The following is a 13127-nucleotide window of genomic DNA, read 5'->3' on the forward strand; positions in this document are numbered from 1 at the left end:
TATAGTATGGAAGGTATTGACAACGGTTATTAAACAACAACCGTTGTGAAATATGTTTTAACAACGGTTGTAAAAAAGACCCGTTGTTAAATAAGTTTTAACAACGGGTTTCAAAAATAACCGTTGTGATTACTTTTCACTAACTTTGCGCCAATTTTGCGCCAAATTATTAACAACGGTTGTGCTTGTGTGACCCGTTGTTAAAACTAATAACAACGATTTTTATAACCATACCCGTTGTAATTGATTTTAGTAAAATTCGCGCCATACATTCTACAACGTCTATTGTGATTTTCGTGAATAATCGTTGTTAAAGGGGCGTTGTAGTTGCCTGGATTTGTAGTAGTGGGGTAATTTTTGTTCATCATCTTATGCTATCTTGAATGTTAGCTTTGTTGAGCCCATAATATTGACCATAATCACTACTTAAAGTTTTGTAGTTGAGCTGGAAGTTTTACGAATTTTTTTTGAGATTATATTGTCCAATCCTTATGAGCATTAATCGATTGGTTAAAAAGGTGTTTGCTTAGTTAAAGCTTTGAGTAAGTTGTGGATTGTGGGGGTGTCTAGTGAAGGTATGACTACCCTTAACTCTGTTGTATTTTATTTGAGTTTCAGTGTTGGAAGTGGCGATAGTGGCAATTACATGGGATTGGTTTATAGTTTGTGAATTCTCTGATTGTATAAACTTGTTTCTCCGATTAAGAAATTTATGAATAGTTGGTTGGTAATACATGTGTTCGAGTAATTACTTTTTATTTGATTTAAATGCTTATAGTAAACCAAGAAAAGGTAAAAGACGCATAATCTATATTTATTTGCTATTGATTTTGCGATGTTTCTTTAACTGAAGTTGGTGATAATTGGAACACTAATATGAGCTACTTAAGATGTATTCTTAAGTTTATACATGACAAAATGAAATTAGTGGAAATGTTGTTACATTCATATATATGATGTTTGTATGCGTTATGAGAGATATGATATAGCTTATATTGTTGTTATAGGTGATAGACACCATGGTTTTTTGTAAGTTAATCCATGAAAACAATTGTATATTTGGGAATGAGTTTGCAATTTAATTGAACGTCGAATAATTATGATATTTATTTGACTTTGAAAAACGGTGTCTTTTATAATGCTATATCATGCAAGTTATAGATGCTTAATGCATTGTTGAATATGTAATGGAGTATGAATATATTGTGAAGAATTTGCAGGATAAAAAGTTGAATGGCTAAGTGGTTGTATTCCTTTGTGAGAATATTTTGCCTCCATTAATTGTCATGCATCATAATATGAAGCATCAGGTTTTTTGGCAAATTATCAAGAATGATGGATAATCTGATCGGATAATGTGTTTACAAAGGTTGTGAATTGTAAGTGGATATTGAGATCCCTTACACAATGTGATATCATGATAGTACGTACGTAAATTGTGAAAAGGACATTGAGATCCTCCTGGCAATGGCCATGGCAGAAGTTGGTATTGGTGGCACCACAAGGAATGGGTTTAAAGCCTATTGGGAGTGAATCGTAGCGGGGCTCCCCGACTTGGGTTTAACCAAGTTCAATGGGTCAAACGAAGTTACGAGAATCTCATGTTGTAAATAATACTACTACCATTCCTTTTATAGTAAAATGTGATGTAGTATTCTTTATATATATATTGTAATATTTGTCATGTGAGGAGGTTGAGCTAAGCTTATAATAAGTCCATAGTCCTTTTTAAGGGTGGTTTGTGACAGTCAAACCTGATGGACTTACCTATGTGAATGTGGGGGGAAATGCCCTATCTCCTATGAGGTTCTTAGGCTTTAGGACCTCTAGAGCGTTCATGAGATCCCAGGTATGTGAGGAGCACCTTTTATGACATTTCGCGAAGACGAACACATATTCGAATGCAGGTTTGTGCGCAGTTATCCGTTACAAACCACCGTGAAGAGTCCAATGCCGAGAGCAACTCGATATGGCTGTAGCAAGTAATTGTATGCATTGGGTGACAAATCAATTCCTCAGAAACATTGTCATCTTAAGACTTACGTTCCGTTGCCTTAATCAGCTATATCGCTTCTTCTTCTTTTGAATCATGTGGGGGATTGTTGGAAGTGTTGCTTCAAAAGAAGATCTTTTTATCTCACATTGGTAGTATAAGTTGGAGTATTATAATTTATAAGTGATCACTTGGTTTATACTACTACTACTACTACTACTAATATGTGTAGTAGTGAAGGGCTCTCTACCCTCTTGGAAGTGAAACCACTTATTCTCTATGTATTTTTTGCACAATTTTCAAGTCTGATAGTTCAGTATTCTATGCTGACTATTGCGGTTTTCCCGTACGGATTACTCAGTCTTCTAAACTGAGTGTTGCCTTCTCCATTCTAATTGTACAGTCTTCCAAAAAACAATTTACAAGACTTTAATATCACTCTAAAATACTTCCTTATGTACCTATAAATACTACCTATTTTGTCATTCCAAAACACACAACACATTCTCCCATCTACTCTTTCTTAATGTATTCCTTCTCTAATATGTTTCATTTATAGCTGATTTTGGCAACGTTCCGGTAGTAATCCTCAATCTGAGTCTTTATCGTACACCTTAGACTCGTAAGTCGTCTAACTCTGGGAAGTTGGTTGCTAAGAGGCCGTGTGTATCGAGCGGGACAAATTCAACTTTAGGGTAGTGATTATATCATGCCACGACATCTTTCTCTTCAAGTTCTGTAAGTTTCTATGTTCATTGTTCGTCTAATAGTCATACCGCCTACAATTGGATTATGCAACTAGGTTGGTTATGGGTTTATTGTTTTTCGAGAGAATTGCAAATCTTGAACCGTCGGACTTTGTACTCGCTTTTATAAATTTCGGGTCACTCGGCTCAACATTGGGTCGGGTTAGCATTTGTGAAGGGTCAAGTGAATTCGGGCCTCAGATGATATTTTTGGGGTCACTTTTGGATCTCGGGTCAGCTTTGTTAAGCCTATTATTATTATTCAGTCCCTTCTATTTGTAGTCAAAGGTAGAGCTGGCAAAAGATGACCCGACCCGACCCACCTGAAACCCCACCCGATACAACCCGAAAATTGGGTGAACCGAAACCGACCCGACTCAAACTGACCCGATAACCGATATCAACCTTATTTTTTCCAACCCGACCTGAACTGACCTAACCTGTAACCCGATATTTTCTCAATCCGATAAATGACCCGATAATGAACTAACTTAATAATGATTTTAATAACACCAAATTGACATTCATCATAATTATTTTTACTTAAAATTACAATTAATATACCCATCCATTATTTAAACAGAAAATTACCATTTAAAACTTAATAGGAGCATATAAGATAAAATATATGCTGATAACCTGAACCGAGATTGACCCGCTAATGACCCAACCCGACTTGTCACCCGTTGATGACCCGACCCGAAGATGACCTGACACGAACCCATCGCTGACCCGACATAAACCAAACCCGCTATGACTTGATTTGTAACCGACCCGAGTGAGCGGATTACCACCTCTAGTCAAAGGTGCGAGCATTGAATTGAAGCAACCTTGTGATTTCCGTACTCTCAAATCAGGATTCAGGAGTTGGTTATTCCGTTGCTCAAGTAAATTTAATTCAATCTCACGCTTTCACCAATTCGCTTCTTTTTGTCAATTGCTATTTTCATACAACTTCCAAACTTGGTCTACTTGTCGTTTCTTGATTTGTTTGCAGTAAATAAATGGGGAGCTACAAAGATGAATCTCCTGCAGTTCGTGTATATACTGTTTGTGATGAATCAAAGTTTGTGCCTTTAATTCTGATTTTGTATTTTATATCTCTGATTTCATCATGTACCACTAGTTTTTATTATTTGTTGCAGGTATATGATTGTGAGAAATGTGCCAGCATTGGGTTGTGGTGAAGAATTAAAAAACCTGTTTGCAACTTATGGACTAGTTGAAGAGTATGTTTCTACATTTTTGTTCTTTTGTATAAATGGACAATTATCATTATTACGTACTATTTGTTGGATTTATAATATCCCATTCCTTCTATCAAGTACTCGTAATAGGCAACACCATTTGAGGCATTAGGCTATTATGTTGTTGTTGTTCCACACTGTTTATACAAGGTGAATGTAGCTGTTCGACAAATTGTTGGTCTTCCAATTAGTAGGGATTTCCTTTTATCACTTACGATTATGCGGGTTTGCTTAGGCTTCTTGCAACAACTGTTAAAGGCGGATTTGATTAGTGTCAACAAGTAGTGTACTAATTTTGTGGCCCCAGCAGTCAACTTTTGCATTCCCGCGGAGAGGGATGTGATTTCATCGGGAAGCTCCATATCACAGGCTGGAGGATCCAAAGTCTGATACCATTGATGCAACTACTCAATTATGCCAATTGTGATAGGTTGCAATTACTAGAATTTGCTGGGGGTTAGGATGGAGAATGGCAAAATAATAAGGAATACGGGGGAGGAGAGGAGAAACAGACTGAGAGAAGAAGATGGCTGATTGTGATTTTCATTCACAATTCATAGCGGAACTCTTGTCCCTAGTTTTATTTCTGCCTTTGAGTTCTATGCTATTGTCCCCCTGTAGTTCATCCCATCAAGGCTTAACACGTAGCATCTTGCCGGAAACACAATTCTAGCCTTTATTCTTTTGGTGTCAAAAGTAGAAGCTATGGTAGAAGCACGGTAAAGCTTGCTTAGCTATCTAACTATGCCTCATCTTATGTAGGTGTAAACCTATGGATGCGGAAGAATGCGAGGCATTCACTGATGTCTACTGGATCAAATTTCGCCATATTTCCAATGCAAGGTAAGTAACCACATATGTTGCCTAACTCTTTCTTCTAAAGTATGAGAATGAAGTTCGAAATGAAAATTTAAAGTGATTTATCGTGCTTGCTATAGGTTTGCAAAAAGAAAACTAGATGAGTCTGTTTTCCTTGGAAATCGGCTGCAGGTGTCATATGCATCTGAATATGAGAGCGTGTTTGACACCCAGGAGAAATTGGAAGGCAGGATAAAGGAAGTTTGCAAGAGATTAGAGCGTAAGCATTTTGAATTTTATCTTATGTCCTCTAGGTTTAATTATCATTTTTTGTAACATTGGAACATTTGTGATTACCACTCATACAACTTACAAGTATGCCTCACCCTCACTCCCTTATATTCTTCTTGATTCTTGTGTTATTCTAAACGAAATCTCAGCCGGCAAATCAAAAGGTAACAACATGCGATATGAAGGTGCGAGGGGTTATAGTTTAACACATGGAGCTGTGCCACAGACTCCTCAGGAACTCGATCAAAAGCTAAAACGGTATTTCCTTTTCACGTTTGTTTGGGTTTTTTTTCCATCATAAATGTTTGGGATGGTATCAGCTAGAAGGTGTCCATTCATGTCAGGACTGCTACGGATCATCTGTCTCGCGTTGATTATCCGCCAATGACTCGAGTGTCCTCTGACCAGGTAATTTGTCTGACATAAGGTACTCCGTATATGATATGAAATGGGTTTTTATTGTATGCATACAATAGTCTCATTTGAGTTTCTCGACCATGGGACTCTCCAACATTTGACATTTTATATATGTGTTATATGATTTTCAGGATTACTTCCAGTCACAGTCGATGAATGAAACAGTTAGAATGGTGAGAGCAAAACTGGACAAGGTGAGTTCATTTAGTAACCTTGATTTTGTCAATTCCATTTATTTGGAAAAATTATTCTGATATTTACACTCTTGCTTTCCTTACTTCAGATAGAATCGAACTCTTCAAATGTACAATCTGACCCTGCTTCCAAAAAGACGCGAGTTGACAACAGGCGGAGAATATGACGCTGTATTTTGGTTCGAGATTATTGTATAGTATTATGATCTAATAATCTGGTCTTACTTCCACTCTATATAGTATTATACTCCGTAGTTAAGTTTCTTTGTTCAGGATATATTTTTGAAAAAGAGAAATAAAAGTGTCGAAATTAGAGACTTGTTAAGTTGTTTGTGAAAAACCTTATTGAATACCTTATGGATTTGTAGGAAACCAGCCATCGATTACTGTATATATTAGTAATTCGCGAAAATGGTAATTGAATCCCATAACTTTGTTCAATTGTGAGATTGAGCCTCATAAATTTCATTTGTAACAATCAAGCCCCTTAAGTTTCACCAAAAGTGAAATTCAACCCCAATTGATAAATTTTTACCAAGTTCTTATCATAAAACCATTTTATAATTCAATTTATCAAATATAATTTTTTTTTTATTTTTTTTTATGTGAGGCTCTACAATAGGAAATCTATCTCACCTAGATGCATGATGAAAATTGATCTGAACAAAGCTTATGATTCTGTGCAATGGAATTTTTTGAAACAAATGTTAACAACATTGCATTTCCCTGGGAAGATTATTAACCTCATTATGACTTGTGTGAAGACTGCCTCCTACTCTTTAGTGCTTAATGGAGAGAATTTTGGGTACTTTAAAGAGGCCAAAGGCTTGAGGCAAGGAGACCCTATGTCTCCTCTACTCTTTACACTTACTATGGAATATTTGAGTAGGGTTCTCACCCATGTTACCACCACTATGCCTTTTAAATTCCATCCTCTTTGCAAACAGATTAAGCTTAGTCATCTCATGTTTGCTGATGTCCTATTGCTTTTTAGCAAGGGGGATATCCCTTCCATTATGATTTTACTCAGAGCTTTTGCCACCTTCTCTGTTGCCACTGGCTTGCAGATGAACAGCTTGAAATCAAATATCTATTTTAATGGTGTGGCTTCCTCAGTGAAAGCTGATATTCTGCAGGTGTCTGGATTCAGTGAAGGGTCTTTGCCTTTTAAGTATTTGGGTCTACCCATTTCTGCTGGCAGGTTGAGTATTAAGCAGTGTTCTAGTTTGGTGGAAAAGATTACAATGAGAATTATAGGGTTTGCTGCTAAAAGGTTGTCTTATGCTGGGAGACTTTCTCTGGTTAACTCAGTCTTGACATCTCTATACTCTTATTGGACTACTGTTTTTGTCATTCCTAAGAATGTTCTAAAGAGGATTGATGCCCTCTGTAGGAGTTATCTTTGGGATGGATCTACTGAATATCTCAGAGTCCCTATGGTTAGCTGGGAAAAAGTGTGTGTGCCAAAACATGAAGGTGGTTTAGGTGTCAGAGACAGTTCTGCCTGGAATCTTGCAGCTATTTGCAAACTGTCTTCCTGGGTTTACAGTAACCCCACTAGTCTATGGGTTAAATGGGTATACCACATTTATATGAAAGGTATACCCTGGACTATGTACAATCCAAAACCTGATACTTCTTGGAGTTGGAAGAAAATTTGTAAGGTTCGAGATAAATTTTCAGGAGGGTTTTCTCCTTCTGGTCAGTGGGTTGCTGCACCTGCAGGGTACACAGTCACCAGTGCCTATGAATGGATTAGGAAATCTCAGCCTGTTGTTACTTGGGATAAGGTCATTTGGAATTCGTGGTGTTTACCAAAGCATAATTTTGTTAATTGGCTCATTATTAGGGAGGCTCTGATGTTAAAGGATAAATTACTGCAACTCAGAATATCTCTTGATTTTGATTGCTGTCTCTGTGGTGCCTCTGCTGAAACTCATAGTCATTTGTTCATTCACTGCCCTTACACAAGGTAGCTGACTGGACTGGTAAGCTGTAAGTTGAATATTAGATTGCCCACTCTGAATTTACTCCTCTGGATTCAGACTAAACCCTAGGCACAAGTTAAGAAGAAGGTCATGATTGCTTGGGCGCAAGCCTTATACTATTCTGTCTGGCATCAACGGAACAAGGCGAGGCTTGAAGGAAGGATTGATCACCCTAATTGTGTAGTTAAACAGATTAGTAGCCTTATGCATATTAGATCTATTTTTTGGCTTAATTGTATCAAAAAGAGTAGTGATAAAGCATGGATTAAGTCAATTAAATATTGATTGACTAATTTATGTTTCATGAATTGTACCTTATTTGGTAGTTTGTAATAGTTTGTTTATGAGCTTAATGGAAATTTCTAACCTTTCACCAAAAAAAAATAATTTTTTTTTAATTTAGAATTTTATATTTATATTAAAATTTGAGAATTATTTTTTTGAGTTCTATGATGCAGTACACTGGATAGAGCAGCACTGTAGAAACAGTGTACAAAGCCTGCAACTGAACCACAAGCCTGCAACCTTGACAAACACCAACAATGGACCCGAGCTCAACCTTGAAGATGATGTAGAGTTGTTTGAGAGAATTGTAGAGAGAACAAGAAATATAAAACTGAAATGTATATTTGATTGAATGAAATGTTTGTTACAACTTCTCTGGTATTTATAACAAACTTCAACTAATTGACAACTAACTGCGAGCTCATTGACAACTAACAAACCTCTAACCGACTTTAACAACTCTACAACTAATTTTTATAACAAACACTCTGATCCTACAACATACTTTCCCCCTACAAGAATGACTTGTCCTCAAGTCAACCATTAAATCTAAGGATAACAAAATTAGGATACTTGGCCTCAAATGCCAAAGCAAGTTCCCAAGTAGCTTCAAATTCTGCAAAGTCTTCCCACTGAATTAAGTACTGAACTTAAGCCCCATTTTGAAATTTGACAGTCCTTCTGTCCAAGACTGCAACTGGCTGTAGTGTCTGATCGACTTGTTCTCCTTGAAGCCAGTTGGAATGTGAATAGCAATGGGCAATGTAACCCTGAACTGCTTCAACTGTGATACATGGAAAACATCATGTATTTGAGCAGCAGCAGGTAGCTTGAGTTTGTAAGCAACCTGTCCAATTTTTGCCTCTACTTGAATGGACCTGAATATTTGTGAGGTAGCTTTTAGTTAGCCCTTTGCTATACAGCGATTATGGTTGAAGTTTGAGCCACACCCAATCCCCCACAGCAAATTATCTATCAGACTTATGCTCGTCTGCCAGGTGCTTCATTCTAGCTTGTGCCTTAACCAAATGCAGTTTAATTAGTACAATCATTTGCTCCCTCTTCTGCATTGACATGTCAATTACCTCAACCTCTGATTCACCTGGTAAATAAGGCAAGTGCAATGGTGGAGGTTGGTTGTAAACCACTTCATAAGGAGTATGGCCAGTAGCAGTACATAAATGAGTATTGAACCACCATTCAGCTAATGGAAACCATAAACTCCATTCCTTAGGTTTGTCCCTACACATACACCTTAAGTATGCTTTCAAGCACCTATTTACCACCTCTGTCTGGCCATCTGTTTGAGGGTGATAGGCTGAAGAGAGTTTGAATTCAGTTCCTTGTAAAGAAAATAATCCCTGCCAAAATTGACTAAGGAACACTGAATCCCTGTCACTGACAATACTCCTAGGCCACCCATGTAATTTGCATATGTTGTCAAGGTATGCTTGAGCCACTTGAACTGTTGTATAAGGGTGAGCTAGTGCCACAAAATGAGCACTCTTGCTTAATCTGTCCACTACCACAAATATGACATCTTTCCCATTGGATTTAGGAAGGCCAGTAACGAAATCCATGGAGATATCCACCCATACCTCTTGTGGAATTGGGAGTGTTTGCAGTAATCCTCTAGGCACGTTTAAGTACTAGCCTTGTTGTTGGTGGTGGTGTTGTTGTTGTTTCCGTCCTAAGAATATGGATATGAATGTTGTTATGTTATTGTCCCAAGAATATTATTGTGGTTGTTGTTGTTACCATTTTTATTAATAATTTTTATTTGCGTACATATATGTAGATTTGCAATGAAGATATTACAACAAAACTAGATGTATGAAAGGTTGGATTCCAATTAAAAAAATTAAGGAAGGAATTCGTAATAGGTGTTGATAAATTCATTGATTATGCTAAGCAACAAGACAAATTCAGTAGAAGTAATGAAATTAGGTGTTCATGTACTAAGTGCAAAAATAAAAAGTATTTAGTTGAACAAGAAGTACGAAAAAACCTTGTCTAAAGGGTTTTTGTGATAACTATTATGATTCGGTGTGTCACGGAGAGAAATACCCCGTTGAGGAAGAGGAAATGGCAATGCCCTCTTACAATCCTTATAGGGATATCGTAGAGGATGCGTTGCGCGATAGCATTGATCAAGTTAGGGAAGAAGCTCTTAATGTCGAGGTGGTTGATGAATCTCCAAATCCCAATGTATTAGCCTTTTTTCAAATGTTAAAACGTGCCGAGCAACCTGTCTACGAGGGATATCGACTCTCATTGCTACAGTCAGATGCAAGGGTTGTCACTTTGAAATGTGAATTCAATTTAGCCCATAGATGTGTAGATGGTTTCACGTCATTTATGGGAGACCTTCTTCCTCAAAACCATGTTTTGATACGTAACTTCTATGAAACCAAAACTGTTCTCAAAGCTGTTCAACTTCCTCATGAAAAGATAGATGCATGTTTTGATGGATGTATGATTTTTTGGATGGACGACGCTCTTCTTGAGAAGTGTAGAAAATGTGGTAGAGCTTGGTACAAAAGTGCAAAGAATGCAAATATCAAAAGGGTCCCCAAAAATTTCGTAAATTATTTCTCAATAGGGCCACATTTGCAACGACTTTATGCCACAAAATACATCGCGGGACAAATGCATTGGCATTATGAAAACCCCCGTGTTAGTGGGAGAATGTCTCATCCAAGTGACATTGAGGCTTGGAAACATTTTTAATCGCCTTCATCCTTCTTTTGCATCCGAGCCTCGGAATGTTAGACTTGGACTTTGCACCGATGATTTCTCAGCTTTTGGTCCATTCGGGAAGTCATATTCATGCTGGCCGGTGATGCTTACTCCTTACAATTTATCACCCTGACTATGTATGGAAAGGCAGTTTATGTTCTTAACATTAATTATTCCCGGTCCAAAGAGTCTCAAACAAAACCTTGACGTCTATTTACAGCCTTTAATTCACGAGTTGAAGAAATTGTGGGATACGAGACTGTTTACATATATATGACGTGTTTGGGAAACAAAACTTCGACTTAAGAGCCGCACTCCTATGGACGATCAACGACTTTCCTGTTTATAGCATGTTATCTGGTTGGTCAACTGCTGGTGAGAATGTTTGTCCATGTTGTACGAAAAAAGAGACTAAATCGATTTAGCTTCAGCATGGCAAAAAATGGAGTTGGTTTGATTGTCATAGATAAAATTTAGACATTAAATCATATTTTTCGCAAGGATAAGGTGATGCGTGATCTCGACTCAGGGATCCAAAACCCGCAAGGAAACTCCTTAAACTGCGAAAGGCCGTAGAGAAGATGCATTGGACCCGTGTGGAATTCTTTATTAAAAACATGTTTAAATTTCTATATTTATCCGATGTGGGAATAGAGTTTGGTGTCAAAAGACTGAGATATTCTTTTTGTGGTGCTTCAGTTGTTAGTAGGAACACACAATAATCCTTCCGTGTAGAGATATTAAGAAAGGCCAAAGCACAACTACTCCTAGTAGAGAAAATACCAGAGTTAGTGTATTTCCAGTAGCACAAGTCCGATTCGGAGTTTTGAGAAAAGCGAGTAGATAGTATCTCTAATACTACAGTTTTATGAGTCTCTGGGTACTCTATCGAGTGGGGCTTACTCTGTCGAGCAAACATGTTTTGATTTAAGAAACAGTATTCTGCCTGTAGGGTACCCGATCGAGTAGCCTTGGTACTCGATCGAGTAAGGGGCACTCGATCGAGTACATTAGTTGCTCGATCGAGTAAGTGTGTTTTACGGGTTTGTTTTGACGGGTTTTGTTACTAATGCGGGATTAATATAAAAAGGTTCCGTCACTTTTCTTAAACACTTTTATCATCCTAAAACCTTTCTAGAGAAGATTGAAAGTTACGTTCTTCGCATTCATCGCATTAGTGGCAAATCCCAAGGCTTAGTTGGTCGGATCATCTTATTCTTTACACCGTTGTGATCGTCGTGTCAAGAGTAAGTTCCTTGTATAATTTATGTAGTGTTTTGTTGAGTTTCTTTAAAACCCTAATTGGGTAATTTGGGGGTTTTGGGGAGTATTGTTGTTGTAGATTATGATTGTATGATTGTGTGTCTATAGGAGGTGATTTCGTTGAAGAATGATTATGATTAGCTGATTGTGACGATCTTGGTGATGGCTTATTTCAGGTAGGGTTTCCCTACTCAGTATTAGTTACATGATTGTGTGGTGATTGTTGTTGTTATTGAGTAATTATCGTACTGGAATTAGTTGTTGGTAATTGTTGGTGTTGTGACGGTTGTTGTTTATTGTCGTTGACTATTGTTGTATCTGTCTGTGTTCTTCGGGGTGCGTCCCTGGCTGAGTGGAGTCACTTGCGGGAGTGGCTTCACGCCCTTGATTCGCCTTCTGTGGAACCCGCCACAGAAGGGATGTGTACATTAATGAACATGGGTTTATCGCTCGATGGAGATGAGCGGGGCTTAGGTGGGAACGGCTGCGGTCCCTGTAGATACCTCATTTCTGCACCTCTCGCAAACCACCCGGTGATGATTGGGCCGCATGTTTGCTACGCGGAACGATTTGTGACAGTTCGTAAGTTTATCGTCAAGTGATTGCTCAAATACTAATGTCTACCTCTTAGTTGTCATCTACGTGTCGATACGGTCGTTTTGTGATAATTAGAGTACATTTGGAGTCGGGCCTAAAACCGTCTTCATTTTTCGATAACCGTTAAATCCCGAGTCGAGAATGTTTGGAATGTTCCGGATATTTCTATTCCATATTTTTATAAATATTTCACAATCTTTATCCTTTGGTAAACAATTTCCCGTAATATTCACATAAAATATTAAGGAAAACCAAATTATTCCGTCCTACCATAACTTAAACACGGAAATCTTTCTTCCGCAGAAGGAAACCACTTGGGAACAGACGCAGCAGGTGCTGCGCCTCTTCCAAGAGACGCAGCAGGTGCTGCGCCTCTTCCAAGAGACGCAGTGGCTGCTGCGTCTCTTCCCAGGTCCTTTTCTGCGTAATTTTCGTATCTTTTTCATATCTTTCCGAGATTCACTTACAAAGACTCTCCGAAACCCTATTCCTTCACGTGATTAGTATAAATAGGAGCCTTCGCTCCTCATATTTCTCACGCGAGTGTCCGCCCTTCTCTTCTCCCTTTG

The 13127-nt window shown here is 38.0% G+C and overlaps 1 protein-coding gene across 2 annotated transcripts; it reads left to right on the plus strand.

Annotated features, from left to right (window-relative positions):
- Positions 1–3528: 3528 nt before the first annotated feature.
- On the plus strand, positions 3529–6098 carry LOC141599611 (uncharacterized). Of its 2 annotated transcripts, XM_074419680.1 has the most exons (9): positions 3529–3626; positions 3737–3805; positions 3885–3968; positions 4749–4829; positions 4925–5064; positions 5225–5333; positions 5420–5483; positions 5624–5686; positions 5776–6098. In XM_074419680.1, the coding sequence occupies exons 2-9, from the start codon at positions 3744–3746 to the stop codon at positions 5851–5853; spliced, it is 681 nt and encodes a 226-aa protein (XP_074275781.1). In that variant the 5' UTR covers positions 3529–3626; positions 3737–3743; the 3' UTR covers positions 5854–6098. The 2 variants fall into 2 exon arrangements, with proteins under 2 accessions (XP_074275781.1, XP_074275780.1); XM_074419679.1 differs by having other exon boundaries at positions 3562–3805.
- Positions 6099–13127: the final 7029 nt, after the last annotated feature.

Source organism: Silene latifolia, chromosome 9, assembly GCF_048544455.1.
Source record: "Silene latifolia isolate original U9 population chromosome 9, ASM4854445v1, whole genome shotgun sequence".
Taxonomy (NCBI): domain Eukaryota; kingdom Viridiplantae; phylum Streptophyta; class Magnoliopsida; order Caryophyllales; family Caryophyllaceae; genus Silene; species Silene latifolia.

Excerpts from the sequence above, each read along its gene's own strand:
- LOC141599611 (XM_074419680.1), top strand. The coding sequence starts at position 3,744 with ATGGGGAGCTACAAAGATGAATCTCCTGCAGTTCGTGTATATACTGTT. Across the intron at positions 5,065-5,224 it reads AGTTTGCAAGAGATTAGAGC|CCGGCAAATCAAAAGGTAAC; the intron begins GTAAGCATTTTG and ends ACGAAATCTCAG. Across the intron at positions 5,484-5,623 it reads CTCGAGTGTCCTCTGACCAG|GATTACTTCCAGTCACAGTC; the intron begins GTAATTTGTCTG and ends TATGATTTTCAG.